Raw genomic sequence first — 19010 nt, 5'->3', positions numbered from 1 at the left:
CTCGGGCTTGCGTGTGTGTGTTTGTCCTTTTGATAATTTAGGTTCAGTTGTGTGTAAGCTTAGGGACTGATGATCTTACCAGTTAAGTCCCATAAGATTTCACACACATTTTTTGAACAGGCATTATCTCTCACACGGGCAACACATTGGTGGACGATCTTTACTTAACGACCGCGAGCAGAGGCGTTTGCGTAGAGTTGTCTGTACTAACAGACAAGCAACACTGCGTGAAGTAATCGGAGAAATGAATGAGGAATGTACGACGGACGTATCCGTTAGGACAGTGCGGTGAAATTTGTCGTTAATGGGCCGTGGCAGCAAATGATCAACGCGAATGACTTTGCTCACTGCACGACATCGCCTGCAGCAGCTCTCCTGCGCTGGTCGAATGGACCCTACGCGACCGGAAAACTGTGGCGTCGTCCCACGGGTCCAACGATCATTTAACTCATGGTGGGATTCGAGTGTGGCGGTGACGACACGAAGTCACGGACTCAGGTTGTGAATGAGGCAGTGCGCAAGCTGGTGGTTAATGATATGACTGTGTTTTCATGGAATCGTCTGGTCTATCTCAACCGATCATAGAACAGGCTATCTTCGGCTATTGGGAGACCATTTAGAACCATTCCTGGACATCATGACCTCAAACAATGATGGAATTTATACCGATGACAACCCTGATATCAGTGGGCCACAACGGTTCGCGATTGATTTGAGGAACATTCTGGAGAACTATAGTGAATGATTTGGCCATCCATGAACATTTATGGGACACAATCGAGAAGTCTGGTCCTGCATAGGATCCTGCACCGCCAACACTCTTGCAATTACTGACGGCTATAAAGGCATCATGGATCAGTATTTCTGCAGGGGACTTGCAACTACTTGTTGAGTCCATGTCACGTCGAGTTTTCACACAACGCCTGGCAAAAGGAGTTCCAACGCCATTTTCCGATGTATCAGATGACTTTCGTCACGTCAGTGTACATGTATCCAAAATTTACGTCCAGATGATGATTAGCAACGACCTGCAGTAATTTGTTTGTAGAAGCTTTATAACACATAATTGTATGAAGAGTGTGCGTTACAACAGTTCACTGATCACTTGCCCTCATCTGTCTTGATCTCTGGACTAGTCCCGAATTTAGTGAACGGTAACTATGATAAGGGGCCGCAGTGGATACACCGGTTCCTGTAGGATCACCGAAGTTAAGCGCTCTTGGGCGTGGTCGGTACTTGAATGGGTGATCCATCCAGCCGCCATGCGCTGTTGCCATTTTTCGGGGTGCACTCAGCCTCGTGATGCCAATTAAGGAGCTACTCGACCGAACAGCAGCGGCTTCGGTCAAGAATACCACCATAACGACAGGAAGAGCGGTGTGCTGACCCCACGCCTCTCCTATCCGCATTCTCCTCTGAGGATGACACGGCGGTCGGATGGCGCTGGCAGGCCACTCGTGGCCTGAAGACAGAGTGCTTTATCTATGATAATGTGAAGAAAAGGCAGTCTGGATTTTCTTGTTGACGACTCTAGTTGAGTTATGATGCTGTCTTGTGTTACTGTTGATACCGTCTTGATACTGGCCGTGCGTCAGCTTTTCTCGGCGTTTGATGGGCGGATGTGCAGTTGGAAACTGCTTGTATGATGTAACGTGGAAGGCGGAAGTAGTGTGCCCTGTGTCGCATTCCAGCCTTAAGTCGGTTGCTACTGAGTACTAGCCAGCTCGTCACTCTTCCATGCATAGCTACGACCCGTAGGTTCTGGAGGGTACAGCAATAACTGAGGACAGAAAACTATGTGAGACGCTCACCAAGAGATGACACAGGCATTCATTACGGCATCCAGAAACAGTGAACTGTAGCTGGAAGGAGAAGGTTACAGTTAGTAGAGGCTGACCAGGTCTACAAAGGAAGCTGGGTGAAGCAATGATACCCATGTGTAAAAAATTGCACAATATGGGGAAAGATGGACGACAGCATCGTAACAGGTGAAAGTCTGAAAATTTAAATAAAAACCTACCTTCCAGTTATAGCTGTTACAATATATATTATGTAATTAGTGAGGAATAACATGTACATTTGTTACAGAAGATGCATTCATCGAAAGGATGTACATAAACTGCAAGTGTAGCATAGAGAGGGTTAAGAAAGGGGTGGACAATTTCTTCTCTATGAGGACCAGGTATCCAGAGATGACGATGAACCGTGACCCTATGGGACCCGACGTTGTGACCACTATGGAGCACGTGTAAGTACCGATGAAATCGACCCACAAGTTTTATGTCCTCTTTTCAAATACTGAACATTCTTTTGCAGTCAAGTAACTGACCGTATAAAATCAAATGCGAGGAATAAAACTGGAAATGTGTAAGGGAATATTGTAGATTATCGTCCTGTTTTGCTTGTACTTCTAAAAACAAAAGTTAGTTTTTCCTTTCAAAATAATTCAGCAAAATCTAAATCTGTACCGACCTCCTCACGGAGATTAAATTCCGAACCCAATATGCCACGACTCAGAGACACGCAAGTGATGTTTAACGTTTAAAGCTGCCGAATTATGACATTAAGAAAACTATTTTCCCTTTTCAAGGAAAACGGAAGTTTGTCGTTTGAAAACTGCCATAAACATACACCTTGTCGTACGATCCTCGGTCACATCCGCAGAGAAATAGCACGAGAAAATACCATAGAAACTAACGTGAAACATTTCCGTAAGGAAACATAAAGCAACTATCTATTATTCTATCGACGACACAAACTAACCATGGTAGACAGGAGCAGTACAAAACATCGTTAAAACATCTACCAAACCGACTGTTCAACTGTTAACATACAGTCGGTAGAAAACGTGTATCTCAAACAAGCAAACACAATACATTGTGAGCAGCCACTTCACACCATCAGTTGTTAACCTCTTCTAGGGTCGCACTGTCTGTGAGTAGTTTTCAGAAAATGTAGTTTTAGTAAATACCAGATTACGGAACGGTACCTGTTGGTGTATAATGCTGCATTGCAGAACCAGCTATATACACGTCAAGGACTTAGTATAAATCAGTATGTCAGATACCCAATGAACTCCAACACATTCCAGCCAGTATCCGTAAGCCACAGGCTTCAGCGACTCAAGTCTGTTCACCTCAGTAGGCCCACAATAAATGCCGTCTGTGCTGGCGATCTCACGCAGACACGCCCTCTCTCGACTTGCTCCAGACATCTACTGGTGGCCCACCAGCACCTTCAACACTCGTGGCGTCTCTCACAGGCCACTCTGTCAGTCTTCTGCACCAACAGATAAACGCCTCCTCCGCCAGACATTCACGCCACTCTAGCTAACGGGAAACCACAGAAAGTGATGCCAACCTAGGAAAGCTAGGCAAAACAGTGCGACACTTGTCATACCTCGTAGAGCGGTTGTTTTAACTTTCCCCTCAGATAAATGTCCGTACGTGTTAAGGCATATGGAGATAAGAAAAAAATGTATAATTAATAAGTCTTTGGGTAAAGAATCAGCTAATCTTATAAACTGATTAAGAAGCTTGTAAATGTTCAGAAAATACACCTGTGTAGCAGGTCGTAGCTTTAATCAGCTTAACAAGTGCCCGTTTGATTTAGGAAATGGAGGAGTATTCATGAAGAATTCAGGGATACGTTAGAAACAACAGACATATCTAACGCAGAAAACGCGATTTTATTACTACATGAGATCCCTGGAGTACTCGACAATTTATGGTTATTTGTGAAGATTCAAGGAGTACAGTGACCACACTGTGCATACTACTATAAAGACTGAGTTGTCAAATGGTCAGCTGGAATACTGAAAGTAATCAAAAGAACTATTAGGAAGGGCCCACAGGCCGAAATTAGATTTAGGGATCTCTTGTGTCAACTGGATGAAGCTAACCAAGTTGATTGGGTGGTAACATAAGCAGACGATATCTTGGGATGTGGTGTCAAGGAACTCAAGAGCTTAATTGGAGGAATGGTAGAGGGGACGTCTTCCAGACGCAGGGGTGGTCTGTAGATAACAAATTGAACATAAAGCAGCAGAAAAATACACAATTTTTATTATGCTGTAAAACTATTGTTATGAAACATCTTTATCTCCAGCGCACAGTACGTTAGTGTCCAATTGGATGAAATGCGTAAATTATGACAATGTAGGAATTGAATATCACATAAAGCAGGCAAGATTGCGCAAAAAATTGTTCCGCACGTCCACTCTACTAGAAGCCACCGCTGTAAGTGATGAAGACTTACCAAGATGCCATTATCATCACAGTCATATGCTCCGCAGCAAGTGTCTTGGCACAGAGACTTCTGTTCGCACAACAGTCAAATCCTGCTACGTGCAAAAAATAGTGTGCTCCTCAAACTCACAGAAGCCTTTGGCATCTCATCAAAAGAAGTTTTGTTGGTGATCCTGTAGATCTGTCGAGTGGACATTACATCGAAATATCGTGTGGTCTCCTACTGGTTACATAAGAAGGTTTGACGAAAGTCCAACAAACAATAAAAAACAAACCACAAATAAGATGAACGAAAGTTTTATTTTCTCTTAGATAAGATGAATGTTTGTATTCGATAATGTGAAGGAGCATAAGTAACTTAACTGGGGCTCATCACAACCGCAGTCTTCGTTTCATTTCTTAAGGAATTTGTATTAAATCATACTTACACTTTGGGTGCGGATGTTCTTCTAAATATGAGCAGAAAAAGCTACACTCCTGGAAATTGAAATAAGAACACCGTGAATTCATTGTCCCAGGAAGGGGAAACTTTATTGACACATTCCTGGGGTCAGATACATCACATGATCACACTGACAGAACCACAGGCACATAGACACAGGCAACAGAGCATGCACAATGTCAGCACTAGTACAGTGTATATCCACCTTTCGCAGCAATGCAGACTGCTATTCTCCCATGGAAACGATCATAGAGATGCTGGATGTAGTCCTGTGGAACGGCTTGCCATGCCATTTCCACCTGGCGCCTCAGTGGGACCAGCATTCGTGCTGGACGTGGAGACCGCGTGAGACGACACTTCATCCAGTCCCAAACATGCTCAATGGGGGACAGATCCGGAGATCTTGCTGGCCAGGGTAGTTGACTTACACCTTCTAGAGCACGTTGGGTGGCACGGGATACATGCGGACGTGCATTGTCCTATTGGAACAGCAAGTTCCCTTGCCGGTCTAGGAATGGTAGAACGATGGGTTCGATGACGGTTTGGATGTACCGTGCACTATTCAGTGTCCCCTCGACGATCACCAGAGGTGTACGGCCAGTGTAGGAGATCGCTTCCCACACCATGATGCCGGGTGTTGGCCCTGTGTGCCTCGGCCGTATGCAGTCCTGATTGTGGCGCTCACGTGCACGGCGCCAAACACGCATACGACCATCATTGGCACCAAGGCAGACGCGACTCTCATCGCTGAAGACGACACGTCTCCATTCGTCCCTCCATTCACGCCTGTCGCGACACCACTGAAGGCGGGCTGCACGATGTTGGGGCGTGAGCGGAAGACGGCCTAACGGTTTGCGGGACCGTAGCCCAGCTTCATGGAGACGGTTGCGAATGGTCCTCGCCGATACCCCAGGAGCAACAGTGTCCCTAATTTGCTGGGAAGAGGCGGTGCGGTCCCCTACGGCACTGCGTAGGATCCTACGGTCTTGGCGTGCATCCGTGCGTCACTGCGGTCCGGTCCCAGGTCGACGGGCACGTGCACCTTCCGCCGACCACTGGCGACAACATCGATGTACTGTGGAGACCTCACGCCCCACGTGTTGAGCAATTCGGCGGTACGTCCACTCAGCCTCCCGCATGCCCACTATACGCCCTCGCTCAAAGTCCGTCAACTGCACATACGGTTCACGTCCACGCTGTCGCGGCATGCTACCAGTGTTAAAGACTGCGATGGAGCTCCGTATGCCACGGCAAACTGGCTGACACTGACGGCGGCGGTGCACAAATGCTGCGCAGCTAGCGCCATTCGACGGCCAACACCGTGGTTCCTGGTGTGTCCGCTGTGCCGTGCGTGTGATCATTGCTTGTACAGCCCTCTCGCAGTGTCCGGAGCAAGTATGGTGGGTCTGACACACCGGCGTCAATGTGTTCTTTTTTCCATTTCCAGGAGTGTATTATAATTCATCTAATTATTAAAAACATAGTAAAATTTGTTGAACTGAGTACTCAATGTGTGTACACATAGAAAATCAACTATCACTAAAGGAAAAGATACTTTGGAATAAAACTATGGTGGCATACATTTTAAAAGCTCACTGACAGATGGCAGTGGTGTAACTGCAAAAAAATACATTATCCCTTTCTTCCAATTTTCAGGCTTTTATATCTTAAGAGCATAGAAAAAAACATTCGTTGTGCATTGTGCCCAAAACATAGTGCCTTTCAAGTCAACAGAAGCACACTCATATAATCACACAACTGTGGAAATTTCACTTGATCTCCAATCCATACAGAACGAGAACAGTGTACATACAACCACGTTAATAACAGTACCACAGCCGGCTGGAGTGGCCGAGTGGTTCTAGGCGTTACCGTCTGGAGCTACGCGACCGCTGAGGTCGCAGGTTCGAATCCTACCTCGGCCATGGATGTGTGTGGTGTCCTTAGGTTAGCTAGGTTTAAGTAGTTCTAAGTTCTAGGAGACTGATGACCTCAGAAGTTAAGTCCCATAGTGCTCAGAGCCATTTGAACCATTTTTGAACAGTACCACAAATAAATACACTGCGAGACGAAACTGTACCACAAATAAACTAACCAAATAGGACGGAAATTGGTGGATGTGCCCTGCATGTACACATAAACAATTTGTTTTGCAGTTTCACAGAAACTGGATGATATATTCAAGAGAAAGAGCTTCTCAAACTGAGCAAGTCATAAACGCGCTGGTGCACCTGTGACGCTTAAGGAAGCAGCTATTCGGCTTAGCACTGATTGATAGAGTAGATGGATGGCCTCCTGAGGGATGCCGTGCTAAATTCTGAGAAACTGATGTGTTGGATCGTCAGAACCCCTACCTGGTTCGAGGACTTTAGTTCTCTTAACATTCTCAGCTGGGGAGAGATCCAGTGGTCTTGCTGGCGAAGAGGGAGTTGACCAGTGTGGTAAAAGGCAGCAGAAATTCTCGCTTGAGCAGAAGGGGATTTCCCTGCTGAAATGGAAGTCCAAGGTGGCCTGCCACGAAGAGCACCAAAACGGAGCATAGAATATCGACGACGTAGCGTTGCGCTGTAAACGTCTCGTGATAACCAAACGAGTCCTGTTATGAAATTCAATGGCATCCCAGCCCGTCACTTCAATATGGAGGGTGCCATCAATTTTGGTATCCCACTGCTCTCCAGGGCATCGACAGACACATATTCATTCGTAGTTGGCACTGTGTTCGGAGCGGGACTTACCACTGTAGACAATTCTACTCCAGACAGTGAGATTCGAGGCTACGATGACCATCAAAGACCTGTCTGGAGACCCCTCAGACAGCAGTAGGATACCAACCCCTACTGTCGCCCGCCGTGCGGCCGGACAACCAGAAGTAAGGTCTCGGGTGTCACTTTATTTCATAGAAGGACCCCTCTGGTGGTCTTCCATGGAGCCCTTACAGCACTGTGGTACGTTGACGATATTCTGTGTTCCGTTTTGTTGCCCTTCATGGCAAGCTATACCGGGCTTCAATTTCAGCAAGATAAAGCTCACAGCCACGCGGGATTAGCCGAGCCCTCTAAATCGCGCTGCAGTCATGGACAGTGAGGCTGGTCCCGGTAGAGGTTCGATTCCTCCCGCGGGCATGGGTGTGTGTATTTGTCCTTAGGATAACTAAGTAGTGTGTAAGCTTAGGCACTGATGACCTTAGCAATTAAGGTCCGTAAGATTTCAAACACATTTGAACATTTTTTGATAAAGCCCACCCACACATATAAAACAGTTCCTACAGTTTGCCTTTGTGCTTGTCAAATCCTATATTGGCAGGCAATATCATTGGATCTCTCGCTAATTAATAACATTTGGAGCGTCATGAGCAGGGCCCTCCATACAACTAGGGATTTTGAAGATCTCACAGCCAATTGTGCAGAATTTGGTACAATATCCCTAGGAGGGCACCAAAAAACTCTATCAATCAATTCCAAAATGAATATTTGCTTGCATAAGGGCCAGAGGTCACTAAATTGCTCAATTTGTCAAACTCTCTCTTGTGAATAGGTCATCCCAAATTTCTGAATTTTTAAAAATCATTAGTCTATCTCTACATGTACATGACAACTACCGATTTCCTCCCCAGTTGGTTAATTCTCTCATATTGGTTTTTTTTTTGTCTTGAAACGTATTTGTCATCACCTGTCATCCTGACTCAATAAGCCCCATGTTGAATATTTTTTTTAGAAAACGCTGCAACATTAAAATGTTCTTTTCCACTGTTTTGAAAAGGCAATTTAGAAATCTTGTACTTCACAACCATCTGACACACAAATATGTAGCAAGAAAGTATTATTGTGAAGCATTTGAGAATGACATTTTTAGTATCATTGTGATGTCACCAAATAATAACAAAACAAACTGTAGGCTTACAAAGCAATAGTTCCCAAACACGCGGAAAGGGACATTCTTTTGACTTAAATGACTTCAAATTGTTTATATAGTCTCATAGTTTTTTGCTTATTTTATAAATATAACAACCATGATTATACCTATATATTCCAGTTTAATGTAACCTACAAACTTTCTTTCTATTAGTAGTGATCCCACATTTTGTTCAACACTGTATAGTCCACCAACTTTTAACTATGTTTAGCCATGCATTTAAAATGTCAGGCAGTTTCAGAAGTTTTTCAAGAGGCATTAACATATTATAGTTTTATAATTCATACAAAACACTTTAGTAATTTGTCTCATACAGAGATTATGTTGAGCATCACAAGGTTGTCAACCAGAATCAAGTATTACAAGTATACTAGACCCATTGCCTACTCTTCACGAAAATCATCAGCATAACCACAGACCAATATTCCACATCAACTTGTAGCATAATTTGCCTTAGTCATTTTCGAGAATCATGTACATCTACACCTACATCTACATTTATACTCCGCAACCTACCCAACGGTGTGTGGCGGAGGGCACTTTACGTGCCAGTGCGTTACCTCCACTTCCTGTTCCAGTCACGTATGGTTCGTGGGAAGAACGACTGCCGGAAAGCCTCCATGCACACTCGAATCTCTGTATACCATATATGTAGTATATACCATAAATGCAGAATAGTTCACAAAACTTCATCTCAATATAAATACCACAGAATATCCATAAACGTTTAATTCGATGAATATACCAGAAGTAGAAAAATGCTCTATATATAATTTTTATAATTCATTCATAGTTACATATCGTGTGTTTTGACCCAAGAAATTTATTTTATGCCGTTACTGATCTGTCATACATTTTATACAACCTTTAGTTTGCATAGTGCGTCATAATTGGTTTATTTTTTCGATATGCAAACACCTTCCCGCACTGAGTCTTTCTCTCATAATGACATGACTTCAGTAATGTAGTGGATGCAGCTTGCAAAAATCTAATATCTTCATTTCTCTTAAGTTTTATTTATGCATTATGGATCTAGATGTATTGGGCTGCCAACATCAGCTAACTATAAACAAAATACACAGCAAAATATTATCAGTCTGAAATCCTCTTACGAAAAAATCCAAATTTATTTTTCAGAATGTATGTATGTTTGTTTCCCAAAATGACAGTAATCAAAATCTATTTATCTTCATCTAATTAAAAAAAGACATTAATGCAGCATAGGATACCACAGATTAAATAATCTAATAAATTTTTTTTCTCATTTCCACCTTTGGTTTAATAAATATCATACACTTCAGATATAGTGAAAATTTCAAAAATATAAACAGTGTTTCGTATGTAAGGGGTTTCCCAATATAAAAGGTAATAAAAGTTGTATTTTGCATTCCAGTCCCAGAACAGTGTGTCATTTATATTTAATTAGTTGGTACTGTGAGATCGTAAGTCCCCTAGTTTACCACTGCTGTGTTCAGTGCAATTACAACACAATCTCAACAAAAAAGTCTTTTGATCTGAGTTTTTGTGAACCTGTACCAAAGCATGTACTGGAAACACTGATTTGGTAGGGACTAACCCACATTGCAGTTTTCGACATTTTCACAAAAAGCTCCCAAAGATTAAATTAACTTATTGAAATTCTTGAATAACATGAAATTAGAGTTATTGTTTATCAAGCATACATTTTCAATATGTAGTTCTGCTATGATCTGTTATCTGCTCTTGAATACTGTTTTCCTAACACTTCTATAAGTCTAACTGCAGATTTTTTTCTACTTTGTGCAACAGGTAGGTAAGTATTTGGTGGGGCTACAGTAACACAAGATTCTTGCGCAAGAACACTACTGCCTTCTACAACTAAAAGTTCTTCTTTAACAACTGCACTGAGTTCGCTGTTAATTTCATTTACTTTGCTATCCAGTAAGTTAATTACTTTTTTTTCTCACTGTTTGTCTTCATGGTAGGTTCTGAGTTTTCTAGTCTTGAAACTAAATTGTCGACATTAAATTTTGGTTCAGATCTCAATAGGCCACTGTTATGGTTCATGTGGCCACTATCAAGTTTCATATTCGTGTGCATATCTCCCACTTTCCCTAAGATAATTCTTAGTTCATCACTCCGATCAGGTTTTCTATCAACTTCTACATATTTTGAATTGCCAAATATATCCTGACTCACATCTATTACTGCCCACTCACCGCTGCTTTACTTTCTGCTTCTTTATTGTTGTTCATTTTAGCTATATTTGAGATCCCAACATCTCGCAAAATACCAAGATTAAGTTTCTTCGTGTACTTAGCCTCTCCCTACCTCTGAAGTCTCATGTGAAAATCGTATGGTTGTTCTTTTACCTTCATTTACTTGTGGTCTTTCTACGAGTAACTGTTGCTCTCCAAAGAGGTGTCCAGCATAGTCATTTTCCTCTGCAATCTTTCTTACTGACAATATTTCAATTCATCCTTGTAATATTCTTATGACACATCAAAATTATATTAATGCTGCAGTCACAAAGGTTTATAATCCTGGATTAAGCACCCAATGTAAAGATCCTCCATAAATTTTCAGTATTGTAAATATTATCTTTAAATGGCGTTTCTTTTAAGTGCAAGCCATTTCATATGCATTGTTTGCAGATAAAATTCAAGAAAGGACTCTTGATACATACTGTTAATTATTTACTCAAATTGCCAATGGAGTCTGTGTCCAGGGTCGGTAAGAACAACACAGTCTTAATACAAATCATTAGGCCCTGGGTTGTTGAAACAGCATGGTAGAAGTCAGTGACGTATTTTCAGATTATGATGTTTTATTTCCAAGTAACATTAATCAATACGCAGTCAGAAACACGTTCTAAATTCACAGGGCAAATATCAGCTCAGAATGCAAATAAAAGTTATGAACAGATCCATTCCCCTTTTCACCACAAGTCAAAACGTCTTCACATTGTGTTCACTCTCATTGATGTGTAACATCTCTGATGCAGTTTGTGGTAAACAAGAATAGATGATAGGTCGCCCAAAGTTATGAGAGTTTGGAGAAAGTTCTACAGATCAAATTACTATCTAGGTAACCTTTTCTGTTTTATAATATTTTGAAATTAAAGCTTACCTTTGACATACGTAAATTCTTTTCGAAATTAGCACTGTAAAATTAAAGTAAACATCAGTTAAGTTTTGGCACTATATTAAGTTCAACCTTATTCGTAATTGATTTTAAATCAATAATGATATAAATACATAAAATTCTGTTGAATGACATAAAATGACTGTCGTGCTCCAGGGTTCTGAGCCAGCTGTGTGGGCACTTGCCCCATCCTGTTCGCAGTAATTGTTGATCTTTTCCTCCTGCATTAATGGTGCTGCAAATTGACGTCCAATCGTATCCACCCTGTATAAATGAACTGCACAAACTGTCGGAATCTCCTCCCATCTTCTCTGATTTCACCTGGTTTGCTCAATTTCCATTTCTTTTCTTCCAATGTTTGTGATCTTCGTTTAACACAATTTAGCGTTTGGTCTTTTCGTAAGTGAAATCGTTTTTGTCACCATCTCAGCAAGTTCATCTACGACAGTACAAAAATCGAATGACAGTATGAACTCGGGATGTTCAAACGCGTCGAAGGGCACAAAAAGAAAACGCTAATATTTGTAATTGACTGTGATACTCATTGCAGTTTTACATGATTTTTAGTAGGACTATGCGTTAGAAGTGTGTGAGACTGTTGTTGACTGTCTCGGATACACAAAATACACAGGTGACTTGTACGGACACTCATGTTCAGAAAAACAGATGACAAAGAAGGACTAGAGATAGGACGTTAATAAATCATGGGACATGTAAATTAGCACGTTCTGCGGAAATGGCTAGCTTTTGAACCATATCAGCCAGCAGTTTCAAGGTCAACATCGATATCACATCGCAATACCTCCTACCAGTAAAATGTGCATGTGGCTCTGTTCGTCGCTATAAACCATTGGTAGTGGATCAGTGTGGCTTGAGCAGACGTGCAGGATGCCTCGCACACGTAGGTGCGATCCGTACCGTCAGATCAAAGATTTTGAAAGAGGGTGCATTATTGGCATGAGATAATGTGATGCATCCATCCGGGAAACTGCTGTCTGTGTGGGACGAACTGTTTCGACAGTACAACTGGTGTGTGTAGAATGGTTAACGGAAGGCCCTAAAGCATGGTGAAACGACAGGTGCCGTGCTGTCATCCAGTTTGAACCACCACAGATGATCTTTGGAACCAGGTTGTGCAGAACGCCATTCGCGCCTTGTACGCATCGATAACTTCATGCCTTGAACCATTTGTCTTGAGCCATGACCCTGTGCCTACTCTGCAACAGGACACATGATGGATCGACGCTACTGGAACTCTAATCATTTCTGCAGAACGTCTTAATGTACATGTCCTGTCTCTAGTCGTTCGAGGTGTTTTACTTTTTCTGAACATGAATGTACAACTACGCCTAAACCCACCTAATTGTAAGTTTTGGTTTTAGGGCACACAGCAAGTTAAGTACAGCTGATACTATTGTGAGACCGTGTGGATAACCTCTCACTGTGGTGCCTATGATGTGCCGACAGCAAGCTGGTGACGATGCCCCGCCTCACGGAGCAGCTGTACCGGGTTCACATCATCGCGGACCCCGACCCGGACCCTGCGTGGGTCTCGTGGATAAGATACGGAAAAGTCGGCTCCATAGACCTCGACTTGATGTTATTTGATGACTACTCCCTTGGAGACATCGTTATCTTCGACCTGAAGAACGTACATACCGGACACGTCCTCCGCTCTGATATCAACATCATACGTGCTATGGAATTTGGTTACAAGGTAGGTTCTTTCAAAACATTGTTCCACATACAATGTTCAAACGTCACAAATATTAGCTTTCTTGCAACATGCAGTACTTAAGCAGAATTTGGTCTGTATATGTAATTTGCACATAAGAAGATGAGACGAATAACACCATCCTTTAGAATTATACATCAGTTGCTAGCATTTCTACATATCGAAATCACAGCTTTAGACAAGGGCTGAAATCTGAGAACGAACTTAAGTGTCAGTTGCAGAAAAATCGTGCAGATATAGACGTAGATAACCTTGTATAAAACATTCTTCATTACCTTGCATCAGCAGGCCTGAGTAAAATCTCGAGATTTTGACGATTGCAGTAACTGACAATCGTTGCATTTGAACGACTTGAAAAGTGCAAGTGCTCATGGTCGTTGGCTACATATCAGGCCAATAACATCATCTTAAATACATGACATCATCAAGATAACGGTGGTGGGAAATTAAATAAAGCAAGCTGGTGGAACTTGCCCTGTTGTTCTACTGGGATACTCGAAAAAAATTCAATCACAAAAAATTTCGAAAACTCGAAATTAGCTCACTTGAGCTAGCAGCCATTGTGGCACCGTGCTCAAAAGCCTCTGAATGGCCTGAACTAAGCGCTATTTTCAAAAATGAGGATATTGATAATATTACAGTAGTTACATGTCAAAAATACTATCACTTCACCTGTAGTTCGCGTAGACTGGCTTCAAAATCACAGTTACTGGATGATGTATCAGAAATATACGAAGATATTGACTATACTGGTGTAACTCGCCATTTCGGTCGTTCGACCACTGTATTAAACTTTGTGTAATGCACAATGGACCCTCAAGTCAGTTATCTAAAATTCTGAATTGCTCTGTAAGACACAAAGGATATCAATACTACGGTATTTCCAAGTCTAAAAATACATCAGCTTAACGAGAACAGTGAAAAATGCTATCATGTTAAAAAAAAGTGGGTACTACAGTATTTTAGTATCAAAAAGTATGGCTTACGCACCTAGAATTCCATACAGACTCAATCATTTATACAGACAGTTCATCCATCCCAGGAATCGAGGACCTCGACGATTTCTGCCTGTTATCGCTATAGATACGGACACGATAAAAGTCTACCTATTCCTGAGAAAAAGGGGCCTCAAAGAAAGAACAGAAAGAGTAGGGCAACAAATGACAAAAAATAATGTTCAAGTCATTTAATTACTAATGAACAATTTTCGACTTTTTTCCCTTTTGCTTGTACTATAAAACTTTATTTTTTGCCTAATTTCATGATTGTAGGTCGACGGGACACATCCTTTTTGTTTTCATGAGTGCATTTGAAGTACAAAACGAGTAACACAAGTGGTCGTATCTTTTGACTGCATTGACGCAGTAGCTTACCTTACATTACACCGCCAAGGGACTGAAGACGTTAGCATCGTAAATTTCGAACATGATAAGTCGACCCCTTCTTGAGAAAAGGATTTCTTAACAGATGGGCGAACAGATGGTCACATAACAAATGACCAAAAATTTCGTTTCGTATGTTATAGTTATAAATTAACAATTTTCGCATTTTTTCTTTAGCTTGTACTGTGGAACCTTCCGTCTCACCGAATTTCATTATTTTATCGCAAAGGGAAGTGCTCTATAGGTTTTAATGTGTGAGTTTGCAAGTATCAAAATATATGATATAAATGGCCATATTGATCGCAATGTCTTAGAAGCTTAATTTCTTTACACCCTCGAGGTACCGTGAAACGTAATACTGTAATATATGAGATAAATTTCAACTTGATGTATCTGCCCATTCCTGAGGAAAGGGGATTTTGACCGACAGACAGATAGAAAGACAGACAACAAAATTATCCTATAAGGGTTCTGTTTTTACCAATAGAGTTAAGGAACCTAAAAATACGTCATCTTCACCTGAATTGTATAAATTAATGCTCTTCATCTCTCTCTCTCTCTGTCTCACACACACAAACACACACACAATGTTTATGAACTTACAGCTTAAGCGGCACCTGTAAAAATTCACCGTTCAATACCTATACCATACGTGGTATAAGGCACAATGGACTCTCAAAAAAATGGTTCAGTACCAAACTGAGCTATAAAACACACAGTGCTTGTCAAGTGTGTCATTCTTAATTCAAAATCTAAAACGTCCATAAAAATATGTCATCAACACAAAAATGCTAGGTTTATTTGATGCATTACACACGAACAGACACACACACACACACACACACACACACACACACACACACACACACACACACACACACACATATACATATATATACTCCTGGAAATCGAAAAAAGAACACATTGACAGCGGTGTGTCAGACCCACCATACTTGCTCCGGACACTGCGAGAGGGCTGTACAAGCAATGATCACACGCACGGCACAGTGGACACCGCGGTGTTGGCCGTCGAATGGCGCTAGCTGCGCAGCATTTGTGCACCGCCGCCGTCAGTGTCAGCCAGTTTGCCGTGGCATACGGAGCTCCATCGCAGTCTTTAACACTGGTAGCATGCCGCGACAGCGTGGACGTGAACCGTATGTGCAGTTGACGGACTTTGAGCGAGGGCGTATAGTGGGCATGCGGGAGGCCGGGTGGACTTACCGCCGAATTGCTCAACACGTGGGGCGTGAGGTCTCCACAGTACATCGATGTTGTCGCCAGTGGTCGGCGGAAGGTGCACGTGCCGTCGACCTGGGACCGGACGGCAGCGACGCACGGATGCACGCCAAGACCGTAGGATCCTACGCAGTGCCGTAGGGGACCGCACCGCCACTTCCCAGCAAATTAGGGACACTGTTGCTCCTGGGGTATCGGCGAGGACCATTCGCAGTCGTCTCCATGAAGCTGGGCTACGGTCCCGCACACCGTTAGGCCGTCTTCCGCTCACGCCCCACCATCGTGCAGCCCGCCTCCAGTGGTGTCGCGACAGGCGTGAATGGAGGGACGAATGGAGACGTGTCGTCTTCAGCGATGAGAGTCGCTTCTGCCTTGGTGCCAATGATGGTTGTATGCGTGTTTGGCGCCGTGCAGGTGAGCGCCACAATCAGGACTGCATACGACCGAGGCACATAGGGCCAACACCCGGCATCATGGTGTGGGGAGCGATCTCCTACACTGGCCGTACACCTCTGGTGATCGTCGAGGGGACACTGAATAGTGCACGGTACATCCAAACCGTCATCGAAACCGTCGTTCTACCATTCCTAGACCGGCCACGGAACTTGCTGTTCCAACAGGACAATGCACGTCCGCATGTATCCCGTGCCACCCAACGTGCTCTAGAAGGTGTAAGGCAACTACCCTGGCCAACAAGGTTTCCGGATCTGTCACCCATTGAGCATGTTTGGGACTGGATGAAGTGTCGTCTCACGCGGTCTTCACGTCCAGCACGAACGCTGGTCCAACTGAGGCGCCAGGTGGAAATGGCATGGCAAGCCGTTCCACAGGACTACATCCAGCATCTCTACGATCGTCTCCATGGGAGAATAGCAGCCTGCATTGTTGCGAAAGGTGGATATTCACTGTACTAGTGCCGACATTGTGCATGCTCTGTTGCCTGTGTCTATGTGCCTGTGGTTCGGTCAGTGTGATCATGTGATGTATCTGACCCCGTGGAATGTGTCAATAAGGTTTGTCCTTCCTGGGACAATGAATTCACGGTGTTCTTATTTCAATTTCCAGGAGTGTATGTTCAACTGACGAGGTGCTGGTGTTGGACAGAGAGGAGTTTAATAAGTGTATTAACTGTGAACATACAACTGACGACTATATCTATCGTTGTTTGACATTAGATTTCGCTATGGACGCCTGCTTGACAATCAATCTGTAGCCGAGGTAATTCAGGCCAATACAGACTACCACAACTAATGGAAATTGCATCGCTGTTCTCATTACACATCGAAATTGTGAAAAAAATTGCACTCATAATGAACGGATCATAATGCAACACATCTTCTGGGGAAAATCGTCATCCTAAAAGATTGGAGAGTAGGCAGTAGTTCAACGTGTGATCTCCTCAATGTATGATCACAAACTGCCGCAAATAAGAGGCCCTCACCTTCCATCATCCCTACCCCTCCCTCCCACCACCAGCGTCGGACACAGGCTTTTTCAGACCGTCAACTGCTATCACCAAGTGCCTTTTTCTGTGGCCAACCGCTATTCCACCAGTGGAGCAGGGACACCCAGCCTGCCTTGAAGCGACGGTGCTTTCCCAGCAGAAAGGTATGTAAACCCCACTAATCAATAGGAGATAAATGAAGGACACCCCACGCCACACGCCGTGTGCTGACTGGAACACAGATGCCTAGAATGACCACTCACCCACCCACGCACACACACACACACACACACACACACACACACACACACACACACACACAAACTAGATAGCCCCAATCCACTCCACACCAGTGCCAGCCGTTCTAAATGTTGAAACGCTAAACTGTAACAAATGTGTTTAATGTCAATGCACCTACAATACTTGAGCATCTACTGAAAAGTAGACAATCATGACGATAATTCATGTATTCTTTCCACATAAATAGGTGCATTCGATTTCTTTTTAGTTTTATGTAATTTATAAATTCGACTGCGGGATAAAATTCCCATCTCATTATTTTACAACATCGAATGAAGTGCACCAATGCCCATTACAAATGATCAGACTGCAGTGGGCTATACATGTCCACCCTGCGTAAAATTGGGAAACGAAACTTCTAATACTTTGGTGTGAAAACTACCAATAACCTCAGAATGTCCTCGTTATTTCAAAACCGTTAACAGAGAAAAAAAGCGAGAATTTAAACTGTAAAAAAAATCTATATTAAGCAAAACTGATCTGAGAGCAACTCTCGTGTTCAAATGGCTGTAAGTAAATTGTCATACAAATGCGTTTTACAACATTTCAGACGCATGAAATAACATTAGAGAATACAATCTTTCATGCCATTAGATCACATGTCGGAAAAAAACACTATAATCTTACGTTAAACAACAAGAAGCTATAATTCAAGAGGATGTTGATGGTTTGTACACTACAGCATGTTCCGTTTTACGAATGCAAATCTATATCACACCTGCATTTACGAAACGAATCGTAATAGCCTGTCTTGTAATAGAATACCTTTTACATTGTGTACCTCTCTCTTCCGTTAGTCGAAACGAGCTACCATCTGAGTGCTTAAATTTGATATTTTTGCTCTATAACTTCCCTCTACCAACATATCTGTAATGTTTCTATCATACAGTAAATTCTTGATTTTAGTTTTGTATGCAATTTGAACATCACAGGTTGTTTCACACAATCTACTCACATTTCGGGGAAAAAGCACTATGATATCTAGGTTCCACAAAGAGTTGTAATTAAAGTGGTATCTAATTCATAATTAAGGGTTATGAAGTTTGAAAAAGAGCAGGACTTGCGGTAACATCTATTTTTTAAACACACAATGGCGATGATAATAATAGAATCTGTCATGATTTCAAAAGAATAGACACAGCATGTTTCTATTAGTTTTATGAGCAAAATTGGTGTAGTTTTGATA

At 42.6% G+C, this 19010-nt stretch overlaps 1 protein-coding gene across 3 annotated transcripts in view; it reads left to right on the top strand.

Moving 5' to 3' along the window:
• The window catches only part of LOC126272024 (retinol-binding protein pinta-like), a 547678-nt gene that overhangs the window by 66486 nt on the left and 462182 nt on the right, over nt 1-19010 (top strand). For all 3 annotated transcript variants that reach the window (XM_049974523.1, XM_049974521.1, XM_049974522.1), the window contains exons 3-4: nt 2089-2248; nt 13192-13441. In XM_049974523.1, the coding sequence (XP_049830480.1) occupies nt 2089-2248; nt 13192-13441 (410 nt within the window). The remainder of the gene's footprint in view (nt 1-2088; nt 2249-13191; nt 13442-19010) is intronic.

Source organism: Schistocerca gregaria, chromosome 5 (assembly GCF_023897955.1).
Source record: "Schistocerca gregaria isolate iqSchGreg1 chromosome 5, iqSchGreg1.2, whole genome shotgun sequence".
In the NCBI taxonomy this organism is placed as follows: Eukaryota; Metazoa; Arthropoda; class Insecta; order Orthoptera; family Acrididae; genus Schistocerca; species Schistocerca gregaria.
This window is presented reverse-complemented; position numbering and strand designations above follow the sequence as displayed.